Source organism: Carcharodon carcharias, chromosome 2, assembly GCF_017639515.1.
Source record: "Carcharodon carcharias isolate sCarCar2 chromosome 2, sCarCar2.pri, whole genome shotgun sequence".
In the NCBI taxonomy this organism is placed as follows: Eukaryota; Metazoa; Chordata; class Chondrichthyes; order Lamniformes; family Lamnidae; genus Carcharodon; species Carcharodon carcharias.
This window is the reverse complement of record NC_054468.1, coordinates 114,959,191-114,972,546: the sequence shown is the minus strand read 5'-3', so window position 1 is coordinate 114,972,546 and position 13,356 is coordinate 114,959,191. Positions and strand designations below refer to the sequence as shown.

Genomic DNA, 13,356 nt, shown 5'->3' with positions numbered 1-13,356 from the left:
AATTGCTCCATCATTGGAGGCCATGCCTTCAGCTGCCCAGGCTTAAAGCTCTGGAATTCCCTCCCTAAACCTCTCCACCTTTCTCATTACAAAATGCTGGAGATCAGAAATAAAAACAGAAAATGTCAGAAAAACTCAGCAGGTCCGGCAGCATCTGTGGGGAGGGAAACAGAGTTAACGTTTCGAGTCCAATATAAATCTTCTCTGGAACTGAACAGAGGTAGGAATGTGATGGGTTTTATGTTCAGGAAGTGGGGAGGGTCAGGTAGAGCAAAAGAGATCAGGGGTAGGTTGAAGGCGGGAGAGATCAAATGATGAAGGTGTCATGGAAAAAATAGCAAAGGGAATGGTAATGATAGCAACCCCAACTTTTTCAATATCATTACCACTCCCTTTGCCTTTTGTTCCGTGGCATATTTGCCATTTAATCTCCCCTGCCCTTTACCCTATCCCTGACCTCTTTTGCTCCATCTGCCCCTCACTCTTTTAGCAACAGCATGAAACCACTTACCTCTCTCCAGTTCTGAAGAAGTCACGTTGGACTCCGAACATTAACTCTGTTTCTCGCTCCACAGATGCTGCCAGACCTCGTGAGTTTTTCCACCACTTTCTGTTGCTACCTCTACCACTTTCCTCCTTTGATACTCCTTCAAACCTCCCTCTTTGACCAATCTGTCATAATATAGCTTTATGTGGCTGTGTCAAAACTTGCTCCTGTAATGTGCATTTGAATGTATATGACATTGAAGGTTCTATATAAAAACAATTTGTTGTTGGAATTAAAAGCACAGTTGTTGAATCAGTTTAATGGCAGCAAAGATATAACATGGGCAATACTCATTATATCACATTTTATTCTACCTGAATCAATTTTTGTTTTTTTTCCCACTTTGTCCAGAATGTCACATTTATGGAAAACATTTCTTAATCAGTCCATTAGTTACAATGATATTCTATATTCAAGAGCAAATTTTAAGATAAGACTGTAATTAACAAACTAACTTGTTCTGCAGTCTAATATAGCATTGGACAGGTAAACTGAGACTAACAAAAAGCACTTCAGAGCCAATTAAATACTTTTGAAGCGTAGTCACCATTGTAGGAGAAAGTCATCATTCTTTTGTGGGCAACTAAACTTGCTGTCAATCATGAAAAACTTCTGATGCTTTAAAGACATTTCCCATGTTTCCATTTGATATATCTTTGTCCTACATTGAACATCCTGATTAGGTAAAGTTTCTCAACACTTGCCATTATATTTTGGCATGTTGGCAAATTATCAAACAGGTAAGACCATAATTTTGCTACGATGCAATGTTTTGCTCCAATCCCCACATTTCCCCCTCCTCCACCCACCCCCACATCCCCCCCCACCCCCACATCCCCGCCCCCCCCGCCCCACCACTGCCCCTGCCAATACTATTTTGCCTTATTGCCCAGCCCCTTCATTGTGCTCAGAATGAGACCAATCAAAGCGGTTCTCAAGACTAAACAGGCAATGACACTGGAGATTATTACAATGTCCTTTGGTTCCTGTAGATGCTAGTAATTCCATAACTGCTGTATTGGCTTCTAGTTTGAAGGATTGGCATTCCAATTGCTGACTGACCCAGCATAGGTATCTCAATTTCTGTTGGTAATGCAGAAGCCCAGGTTAATGCTCTAAGTACATGATTCGGATCTCACCATGGCAGTTGGTGGAACTTAAACTTAACTAAATAAATCTGGAATATAAAGCTAGTCTCAGTAATGGCAACTATCACGGATTGTTGTAAAAACCCATCTGATTCGCTCGTGTCCTTTAGGGAAGGAAAGCTGCCATCCATAGCCGGTGTGACTCCAGCCCCACAGCAATGTGGTTGACTCTTAACTGCCCCCTGAAATGGCCTAGCAAGCCACTCAGTTCAAGGGTAATTAGGGATGGGCATAAAAAGCTGGCCTTGCCAGTGATGCCCACATCCCATGAAAGAATAAAGAAAGAAAAAAAGGCATGAAGCTCTGCCTGAATGGTATGTCTTCAGAGATGGTGCATGATTCAGGATAGTCTCATGAATGGCTGACTTGACAGGCTGCTTGCTATCAGAGTGGTGAATACACTCAACTAGATCCAGCAGGTAAGGATCCTTATGCAAATGATTTGGGATCTCCGGAAATGAGAGACAATAAATGATTCTAAAATGATTTTACAAGTAAGCTTCATGAGGCTACATTTCAATCAAATATTGGAACTGGCGTGACACACAATGCGTATTTCTAAAGTGTACTGGTGAGTAAATAAAACTGATGTACGTGGGAAATGAATGTAGGAAGGAATATTGAAAAGATACAACAGTAATATTGGCTTCATCTTGCAAAGTGCTGTGGATAGGAGGATAAACCAGCCTATCTAAAAAAAATTTAACCTCCAATTTTGCTTCTCAGGTGGCCTAATACAATATTGGTGGCATCTGATGCTTATTGATGCTGCCAGATAAACAAAATGTGCTCCAAAACTCAATTCTCCATTTAAGCCCTGTAGAAGTTATACTCTGATCTGTTCCTCCAATGTCTGATCAGGGACCTGGGAGCAAATAATTATGTCCATTGAGTGCAGAATACATGGAAAGAAGATCAGGCATTTGAGTCACTATCTTAGCTTAAAGATGCCAAATGCAGGATCATGGAAATATCTATTGGTAATATTTACAGATGAGTTGTTAATAAAGTGAGGGAATGGCTTGAAATCACCACTCTTTTAGTATAACCACAAACACCATCTCCCCCTCCAGTAATATCCATCAGTAAAAGGTCATTATAAGTCCAGGTATCATGCCAATAAAAAACAGTAATTGACTATTTGTCCTTGTTTGGTACTAACCTAAGGATTCCTACCCCCTTCAAAAATGTCAATGAAGAATGGATACAGCTTTTCTCAGCTACAGAACAAGTCAAATGAGTATTCTACTCCAAGGCAGACATAATGAAGAAGATCTTGAAGTACCTCAAAATGACAGAACTGATTAGTACAGAGGCAATTTACTTTTGTCCCATTCTGTGATCAGCTATGAACATACAGGGTACACAAGCTGCTAAATTAATGGTCACATTATTTACTACTGGCTACTGATCTCAGTGAAATGGAAACTAAGACCTTTATCAAAAGTGAAAAATTTCTTTGAATAAAAAAAAGTACCGTGGCTTAGCAGCAAACATTTGTTTTAAGAATGTGCATTCACACAATACAATCATTCTCCTCCATAATAAAACATGATTGGTGGTGTAAATAATGTGCTTTATCTACATAAAAATAATTGTCCCCATTATAAAAAATAGACATAACAACATAAAAAATAGTAGACCATTCGGCCCCTCAAGCCTGCCCTGCCATTCAATAAGATCATGGCTGATCTGCCCCAAGCCTCAACTCCTCATTCGTGCCAGTTCCTCATAGCCCTCAGCTCCCCGATATTTCAAAAATCTATTTACCTCCTCTTTAAATACTTTCAGTGATCTAGTCTCCACATCTCTCTGGGGTAGAGAATTCCAAGCATTAACTACCCTCTGAGAGAAGAAATTCCTTTGTATCTCAGTTTTGAATGAGTGTCCCCTTATTCTGTAACCATGTCCTCTAGTTTGAGATCCCCCCACTACTGGAAACATCTTCTCAACATCTACCCTGTCAAGCTCCCTCAGAATCTTGTACATTTCAATAAGATCACCCCTCACTCTTCTAAACTCTAATGAATAACACTTGTAATAACACATTACAGTTGTGTATCTACTAAAAGACCTCAGTTACTAGTACAAATGTCACAGAATTGTTAGAAGAAGATTGATTTTGGTTTAGAATGAGATGATAAATATATTTCACATTGTTTCATTCTGGAGGCTGTAACTAATATACTTTCAAAAAGTTAGAGGTCTTAATCATAACCTTGTCCTGGTTATATTCCTGCTATGCTAACTCTTCACAGAAACTTTAAGTGCCTGGAAGAAAATGAACTTACGTCAACTTTAAATTACAATTTTGAATATATAGTAGCAAAAGACTGTATCCATTTGAATTCATTTGCAGAGTGGGTCCCATATCTGTAAGAACTAACCTGATGCAGTTTGCTCAGACCAAAACCAAAAAGTTTTTACAACCATTTTTATTGGCTATCTTACTAATAGGATAGTTTATTATATTGCAAATCAATAGAACAAACGGATACATTTAAACCTGTGATTCAGTTATCCTCAATATCTATTCTTAATATTCATTTTTTTCTTCATCTAAAAATCTGCCATATTTCATATCAATCACATTGCACCATCTGTTTAAATATTCCTCTTGAATTTAAAACTAATTAAAAGCAGTATTCTAGGAGACATTAGCTTCATGACTGGGAGCTGGTAATCAGTCATATCTCACAGACATCATGAAATGGCCTCCCAACAATAATGTAAGCAGAAATATTAGTGGGGAAGGACCCCAACGGCCCGACACACAGGACACGACAGAACTGAGATGAACTGGTCGAGCTCGGGGAGGGGGGTAACAACACAAAACTGGCAGCAAATTAAACAGTAATTTTCAGTTTTAAATCCCCTTGAATTTGGTAAACTTTTTTAAAAGCAGCAAACCGCCTTAATGTGCTTCAGCAAAGATGAAAAGGACTGACTGGTAACTAAATCCGAGTGTGGGTAGAGTAATTTAGCACGGAAATTGGACACTGTACCTACAATAAGGGACTTTGGGAAAATTATACCACTTGAACGCTTTTATGGCTGTTTTAAAATATTTGTCTTTTTGAAAAAAGACTATTGCACATGCATTGTGATTGCTAGTTCCCAGCAACAGCTCCCAGCCCCTCTAACATCACAATGAACAAAAGCTCTTTCTCAAGAGCAACCACCAGTTTTATTATGGCAGAGGGGGAGGGAAACATTTTCTAGTCTTTTGTTTCAAACATAGGTAATGGTTGCCTTACATTCATAACGAGAAGCCCAGAACATTCCCAAATGACCCCAAATCGGTAAGATGCAGTCACCAGGACAGGGTCAAAATCCTGTAAGTCCCTCCCTAACAGCACTGGGTGTACCTACACCACATGGACTGCAGTGGTTCAAGAAGGCGGCTCACCACCACCTTCTCAAGGGCAATTAGGGATGGTCAATAAATGCTGGCCTAGCCAGGGGCAGCCACATCCCGTGAATGAACGAAAATAAGCCAGGACTAAGTTCCTCTTTGGTTCTGATATGGGGAAAAAAATTCTCTGTGAAACAAATAAACAAGTAGAGCAGCCAACTAAATAAAAAAAAATGCTGTGGAATTCCGAATAAGTCATACTGAACTGGAAACCTTAACTCCGTTTCTCCCTCCACAAACGCTGTCAGATCTGCTGAGCTTTTCCAGCATTTTCTGTTTTTATTTCAGAGCAGCTTATTAGCTGGGCCGAGCATCCAAATAACAAACTACGTGTGGATAAAAAGGAAACCAAGGAGGAGCAAGGCAACATAAGCCTCTGGCCAGATGGAGCCCAAGGCACGTTTGAGAAATTATCTGCATATGTCCCACAGACATAGATCTAACCTATGGATCAACTTGAGATACATTTGTACAGGATATCCCCATACTCTCCCCCCAAACACCCCCCCCCCCACCCCAAAAGCAGAAAGTGTAAAAACTTACCTTTTCGCAATATAACGTGGTTTTCAACACTGATTGGATCTCGCCGACGCCCTGAGCAGGAATTTCTGACATGTTTTGATCACATGAGCACCACATGGATCCCTGTTAAAAAGACGCTGAAACTTTCAGCGTCTTTTTGCGCAAAGCTTCAAAAACTAAGGAAATTCGCAATCATTTCCACACAGAAGATGATAATGCATGTTCAAAATTGCAACTACCTCCGTGAGGCGGCGTTTTGCCTGAACACAACATTGTGCTAATTTTTCAAAGGCATGGTCAGCAGAACTTAAGACAAAAACGTAAAGCAAGCTGATTTCCATACTGCAGAAAAAATCCACAATTAGCCCATAGATTAAACCCCCAAGGCACCATGAGATATATTTTTAAAAAAATGATTTCGATTTATTTCATGAGCATACTTGCATTCAGGAAGATGAGCTGAACAATTTTGCATTTTGCTATTAAGACTGAACCGGGAACAGCGATGAGAATAACGTACAAATTCGACTGATAAGTATTTCGGCAAATAGCGTTTGAAGGAACGAAATTAAATTGAACCTTCTGATTAATAGTTCGAAATAATTGCAGCTATGTAAGTTTCCAATACACTATATAAGTTATGGTTAACACTAACATCGAATTCGTAATCTTGCAATAATTTTAAAGGATAGTTTTATTCATTGTGATGGTATTGGTGAGGATCCTGCGTTTGCAGCAGTCACGATACCATTACTAGCTAAAATAAACGAAGCACGCGTAACTATATACAGCAATACATCGGGGCGTTCATATTTACACGCTCTGTATCCTTACAGAGGTTTGTCAGGTAAAATGCTATCTGTGGTTATGCCTTGTGACAGTTAGCAGAACGGTGCAGCAGTTTTGCTGTGCTTTCTTCGCTGGGAGGTTGCCGTCCAGCTGCGTCTGAGCTCTCTACATGTGTTTGTACTCGGATCTGTCCCTGGGGATCTGCACTTGGCTGGTGGCCGTGAGTTTATGGTGGATGTGATAGACTGACAAGATCACGACAATGAGGAGTCCCAGGGTCAGTCCCAGAATAAGGGGCAGAGTCTCCTCTAACTGCTCCTGCTGGTCTACCACACATTTCGAAGCTGAGAACAAAATACAAGACACCAAGAAACGCATGAACTCTGGAAATGCAAACATCTGCGTTCGCCTTTTAAAAAAATACTTTTTTAAAAACGTTATACCTAAACGTGAGGCTTGAGTCAGGTATTTTTTTTCGGTTAATTCTAAAAAAAATTAATGCACTCTATGCTTGATCACAAAGCTATCCAAATTAAAAAAAAATTCTAACGTACAAGTCAAAATGAGAAAATTAACACGCGCGCCCTCCAAAGCGGAAAGTAGATCAGGGCGGGGGGACCTTTTACCTTCGCTGAACGTGAAGTCGCGCTTGATGCCGAACGGCTGAATGTGGATCTGGGATAAAAGAATGGCGACCACTTTCTGGTGGTCACTGGAGATGAGGGAGATGGTTTCCTGAGCCTCGCACTTGTACGATTTGCCAACCGGGGTCACGAAGAGAGAAATCCGATGAGATGTGGCTGTGTGCTTCCCGCCTGCAGAAAGAAACCCCCTTTTCAGACATGTGGAATTTCGAAGCAATATCAGCGGCAGGGCTCTTACACGGGAGAGAGAATCGACTGAACGCTATCATATCCACAAGAACACGCCGAGTACAAGACTAATGGCAGGTTAAATGTTTGTGCGGGCAATATTTTGTGGATACTCGTTACATTCTAAGATACATTTTATGGCGAAGCCATCTTAAGATGTGTAAAAGTGTACATTCGATGTACTAATGCATTATCAGTGTGGCTTGGGTCTAATGTTTCATTCCCAGTTGGATTGTACACCAGTTTAATCGATAATTTGAGATTCTCGCAGCAATGCTCCTATTTTGAACTTCCCTAAATACGCACCGTTTATTTTATTTTTTACGGTATAAAAAATCATACTGTCCTTCTATTCCTTTCATATTTATTCCAGAAATATTTTAGTGAGTTTAACTGGCTCTTTCCACAAAACTGCTCAGTAACGGTGGTGAACTTCATTAGGTAGATGATGATGCGCCGGCCAGCTATTTAAAAATAAGTACAAAGAGTGGCCCATGCATTCAAAATGAAACCTACCCGTATTGGAGCTGAAGCGATGGCATTCCTGTTTATTTGGGGATCCGGTATACTGTGATCGTATAAGTCACGAAGCATGAAGTTCAGCCAAATCCTTGACAAAGTGGTATTATGGAACGCATTGGAAAAAAAAATTGGGCGAGAATTGCATTTGGTTTAAGAATCTAAGAAAACCGACTCACTGTTGGCCGCATCCTTGAAGCGGGTGGAATCGGATAAGTCGTAAACCAACTGAACCTTGTTGATTTTCCAGTAATGGTCCTGTCTTGTTATGTTGCGGATCTCCTGTAAGAAGTTCATGGTTTTCCCATCAGTAGACGACAACCAGTGCATTAAGATAAAAGCAAAAAAACTGCGGATGCTGGAAATCCAAAACAAAAATAGCTGGAAAAACTCAGCAGGTCCGGCAGCATCTGCGGAGAGGAGCACAGTTAATGTTTCGAGCCCGAATGACGCTTCTGTTCTCCTGAAGGGCCATGCGGACTCGAAACGTTATGTGTCCCTCTCCGCAGATGCTGCCAGACCTGATGAGTTTGTCCAGGTATTTTTGTTTTTGAACAAGTGCATTAAATTCTTTGAAATGCAGCCTATTTTACAGAATTCTAATCAAGACTATTAATAACATCAACAACTTGAATTTACATGGCTGCATTGAGGTAGGCAGGTTGAAGTCCCAAGCGCTTCACCTGTGCTTAACTTGGACCCTCTGTGGATGTTCAGCTATATTTAGCACCGGGACTGGGTTATTTCTGTTTATGACTGGAAAATGATTGGTCAAGTTCGGATGCAAAAGCAGAATAGTGCGGATCCTGGAAATCTGAAACAAAAACAGATAATGCAGGAAACATTCAGCGGGCTTGATGCCCGGTGAGGATACGATGGACCTTCCGTGTTGTAAAACTCTATGAGGCCGGGCAGCATCCGCGGAGAGAGAAACAGAGTTAACGTTTCAGCTCCATGATCTTTCGTCAGAACTGAGAACTGCACCTCATCTTTTTCTCTGGAAAAATATACTTTATTCATAAAATACCTGGAAGAACATTACAAAACATTTCAAAATGGCCATCACAAAAAATGCAATTGTATTCCAGTTTTCCACATGGGTCATGAGGCGCTTCACAATACAATCAATGAGCATTACAGACATTTCCACCTGCTCATTACAGGCAGCGCCTCATCTTCCGACTGGGCTTCTCATTCTCAACTCAGACTGAGTTCAAAAACAGAAAATGCTGGAAAAACTCAGCAGGCCTGGCGGCGTCTGCAGAGAGAGAGAGAAACAGAGTCAACGTTTCGAAGGTGAACTGAAGGTGGTTCAGGCTCTGTTTCTCTGCAGACGCTGCCAGACCTGCTGAGTTTTTTCAGCATTTTGTTTTTGTTTCAAATTTCCAGCATCCGCAGTATTTTGCTTTTATCAACACTTGAGTTCAGCAATTTCAGTCTGTAAACTCTGCCATCACCCTTATGTTTCCTTTCTTCTGCATGTTTTGTGTTTAACTCTTAAGTTTCCTTTCCAATCAGCTACACACCTGCTCTCCGCGCATCTTTTGTTTATTCGTGTCTTATCGCGCCCCATTCACTTTGACCGGGGGCGGGGGGGAGAGAACTAACTCTTCTGTCATTCAATCTCTCCAGCCACCACCCAAGCACACACCTTCCTTTTGTCCTTGTCCCATCCACCCTCCTGTGCTCGAAACCTAATGCGCCTCTAACTTTTTCCCGGTTCCGATAAGAGGTCACAGACCTGAAGACGCTGTGACTCTTGTTCTTGCTCCGAGTTGAGCATTTTTTCAAGGGCCGAATTCTGCCCCGTAAGGCGGTCTTTCTGTCTATAAAAGCAGACGACTTAGCAGAATAAGCGTCTAAGACATCTCACTTTGCTGGCAAGAGCGCAAGTTTACCTTCACGAAGAAGAGTTTAAAGCTGTACGCGTTATCCAGCCAGGAAATTTCCAATTCCGATTCGTTGTGCCCACATTTTCCTTTAACATCTGCTCCGCGTGGAATTGAAACATCCGCTTGTTCTGTAATGAGCTAAGGCCACATAAGGTCAAACGTTTCGATTGTGGGGTCAAATCGTAACATGATGTGTGGCGAATTAAGTAATTAAAAGGTGAAATGTCATGGCCAATGAAATCAGTTCGAGACATAAATATCTTAAGATTTAAAACAATTTCTTTCTCAATGTAAGGAATCAATTGGGGTTTTGGTTTTGTTACGTGTTTATTTCAATTGGGACGTTATGGGATGTCTGTGTGTGTGCATGCTCCCTTACATCTACATAGTTACTGGCCCGTGCATCGTAGGCGACACTAAATTTTGCTGCAAACTCCGCCATCAGACACGTTGTTCCGTTTTCCCGAACCACAAAAATATCCTTATAGGGATCGGTTGAAAGTCCCGAAAGATTCTCAGTCTCCTGTTCCGCAGCGACTCCCAGCAAGACATCTGTGAAAGTGACAGAAACGTCTCACATTTCGACAAAAAAAAACTCCAAGAACATTTTTTGTCTCTCTACACAACATTTAGACACAAGTCCTTCCATAATGACGAGAAAATCAGAATGAACTCTTAAAATACAGAAGGGGCCGATTTACTAGCCCACCCTCCACCGCATCGGTGAAACAAAATATCACCTCTCCGTCCGCCTGAATTGATTTATCCAGCGAAGCCAGTGGCTCTTTGAAAAAAAATGATTGGAAAATTTGCATCTTGCGAAGGGGGAGATTAACACAAGGATAGAGAAAAAAAAAGTCCCAATTATGACACAGCCTGACCAGATAGGAGTAGAATGGGCTGGTGCAGCTCAGTGTCCCAGGCAGTCTAGTCGAGTGGACTCTGCCAAGCGAACCGACGCAGATTAACTTACTTCAAATATTTGCATATTTCTTTCCTTTGGGCTTTTAAAAAAAAATTGTGCCGTATCTTTTTACCTCAATACGAATTCAGAAGTACCCGAAAAACGCCATTGGGATCCTTCCTTTGAGGGCTGCAGTACTTAATCCATTAGTGACGATCAATCAGTTCATTTTACAGAACAGAATCCGGCATCCCTCTAAAAGGTCCTATACTTTTTGTCTCTTAGTCTATTCGCCACGAGAATATCTCATTGTGGACCCTGAAAAAAATCTTTCAGTACTCGAGGGGTTAATGTGTAAAATTGCAGATAATGCTTAACTAGTCGGTTTTGATACCTTTTCAATATATTTTCATTTGTTCTGAAAAATATTCCAAGCCTATGACATAAGCCTTAAAAAAGATCTTTGCCTGTATTCAGTCCACGGATTCTCCTCTATGCATTATCTTTGTGGAAAAGGTTGAAAGCTATAGATCCCTTATGCAGCATGTCTTACAGTATGTACTTACTGAGAATGAAGGCTAGTATGTGGACTGCTGTCGGGCTGAAGTGATGGTGCCTCCTGCTTGATTCCATGCTGTGCTGGAGATCGGACATCTGCACTGCTGAGTAAGCGTTCTCTTCTCCCGGACCCAGCAGCTCAGTCTGATACCTGGTCAGGAATGAAGTCGCCGAGATCCGTGCTGAACCTCAAATCAGGCGTTATCCCTCTGACCGGATTGGGATTTGTGCTGCTTCCGCGTAGCGATGGCTGTCGAATAGATTTTGAAATACGCAGAGCAGTGCTGAGGAATCCCAGAGTGGATTCTTTGGTGCAGTGTGACTGTCAGAGAGCAGCGCCCCAGCTCTGTGGCAGAGGCTTTCCTGGAAGCATTGAGCGTTCAGGGCTCTGTGACGGAGCTGCACTGTGCCCTGTGGCGGAGCTGGGCTCTGTGGCGGAGCTGCACTCCAGGCCTCGTGCAGAGCTGTATTGAGGGCTCTGTGGCGAAGCTATGCTCTGTGCTGGAGCTGTGCTCAGGGCTCTGTGGCAGAGCTGTGTTGAGGGCTCTGTGGTGGAGCTGTGTTGAGGGCTTTGTGGTGGAGCTGTGTTGAGGGCTCTGTGGTGGAGCTGTGTTCAGGGCTCTGTGGTGGAGCTGGGCTCTGTGGTGGAGCTGTGCTTAGGGCTCTGTGGTGGAGCTGTGCTCTGTGCTGGAGCTGTATTGAGGGCTCTGTGGCAGAGCTGGGCTCTGTGGGGGAGCTGTGCTTAGGGCTCTCTGGTGGAGCTGTGCTCTGTGCTGGAGCTGTATTGAGGGCTCTGTGGCAGAACTGGGCTCTGTGAGGGAGCTGTGCTTAGGGCTCTCTGGTGGAGCTGTGCTCTGTGCTGGAACTGTATTGAGGGTTCCATGGCAGAGCTGGGCTCTGTGGCAAAGCTGGGCTCTGTGGGGGAGCTGTGCTTAGGGCTCTGTGGTGGAGCTGTGCTCTGTGCTGGAGCTGTATTGAGGGCTCTGTGGCGGAGTTGCGCTCTGTGCTGGAGCTGTATTGAGGGCTCTGTGGTGGAGCTGGGCTCTGTGGGGGAGCTGTGCTCTGTGGCGGAGCTGTGCTCTGTGGCGGAGCTGTGCTCAGGGCTCTGTGGCGGAGCTGTGCTCTGTGGCGAAGCTGTGCTCAGGGCTCTGGCGGAGCTGTGCTCTGTGGCGGAGCTGTGCTCAGGGCTCTGTGACGGAGCTGTGCACTGTGGCGGAGCTGTGCTCAGAGCTCTGTGACGGAGCTGTGCTCTGTGGTGGAGCTGTGCTCAGGGCTCTGTGATGGAGCTGTGCTCTGTGGCGGAGCTGTGCTCAGAGCTCTGATGGAGCTGTGCTCTGTGGCAGAGCTGTGCTCAGGGCTCTGTGGTGGAGCTGTGCTCTGTGCTGGAGCTGAATTGAGGGCTCTGTGGCAGAACTGGGCTCTGTGAGGGAGCTGTGCTTAGGGCTCTCTGGTGGAGCTGTGCTCTGTGCTGGAACTGTATTGAGGGTTCCGTGGCAGAGCTGGGCTCTGTGGCAAAGCTGGGCTCTATGGGGGAGCTGTGCTTAGGGCTCTGTGGTGGAGCTGTGCTCTGTGCTGGAGCTGTATTGAGGGCTCTGTGGCGGAGCTGCGCTCTGTGCTAGAGCTGTATTGAGGGCTCTGTGGTGGAGCTGGGCTCTGTGGGGGAGCTGTGCTCTGTGGCGGAGCTGTGCTCTGTGGCGGAGCTGTGCTCAGGGCTCTGTGGCGGAGCTGTGCTCTGTGGCGGAGCTGTGCTCAGGGCTCTGTGACGGAGCTGTGCACTGTGGCGGAGCTGTGCTCAGAGCTCTGTGACGGAGCTGTGCTCTGTGGTGGAGCTGTGCTCAGGGCTCTGTGATGGAGCTGTGCTCTGTGGCGGAGCTGTGCTCAGAGCTCTGATGGAGCTGTGCTCTGTGGCAGAGCTGTGCTCAGGGCTCTGTGGTGGAGCTGTGCTCTGTGCTGGAGCTGTATTGAGGGCTCTGTGGCAGAGCTGTGCTCTGTGGGGGAGCTGTGCTTAGGGCTCTCTGGTGGAGCTGTGCTCTGTGCTGGAGCTGTATTGAGGGCTCTGTGGCAGAACTGGGCTCTGTGAGGGAGCTGTGCTTAGGGCTCTCTGGTGGAGCTGTGCTCTGTGCTGGAACTGTATTGAGGGTTCCGTGGCAGAGCTGGGCTCTGTGGCAAAGCTGGGCTCTGTGGGGGAGC

General features: G+C 44.1%; 1 protein-coding gene across 1 annotated transcript; it reads right to left on the bottom strand.

Moving 5' to 3' along the window:
- Window positions 1-6,043: 6,043 nt before the first annotated feature.
- On the bottom strand, window positions 6,044-11,465 carry lamp5 (lysosomal associated membrane protein family member 5). Its single transcript, XM_041180069.1, has 6 exons — window positions 11,175-11,465; window positions 10,084-10,256; window positions 9,711-9,842; window positions 7,992-8,094; window positions 7,048-7,236; window positions 6,044-6,765 (listed from the first exon to the last, which is right to left on the bottom strand). The coding sequence occupies exons 1-6, from the start codon at window positions 11,260-11,262 to the stop codon at window positions 6,587-6,589; spliced, it is 864 nt and encodes a 287-aa protein (XP_041036003.1). The 5' UTR covers window positions 11,263-11,465; the 3' UTR covers window positions 6,044-6,586.
- Window positions 11,466-13,356: the final 1,891 nt, after the last annotated feature.

Excerpts from the sequence above, each read along its gene's own strand:
- lamp5 (XM_041180069.1), bottom strand. The coding sequence starts at position 11,262 with ATGTCCGATCTCCAGCACAGCATGGAATCAAGCAGGAGGCACCATCAC. Across the intron at positions 10,257-11,174 it reads CATACTAGCCTTCATTCTCA|ATGTCTTGCTGGGAGTCGCT; the intron begins GTAAGTACATAC and ends TCACTTTCACAG. Across the intron at positions 6,766-7,047 it reads CGACTTCACGTTCAGCGAAG|CTTCGAAATGTGTGGTAGAC; the intron begins GTAAAAGGTCCC and ends TTTTGTTCTCAG.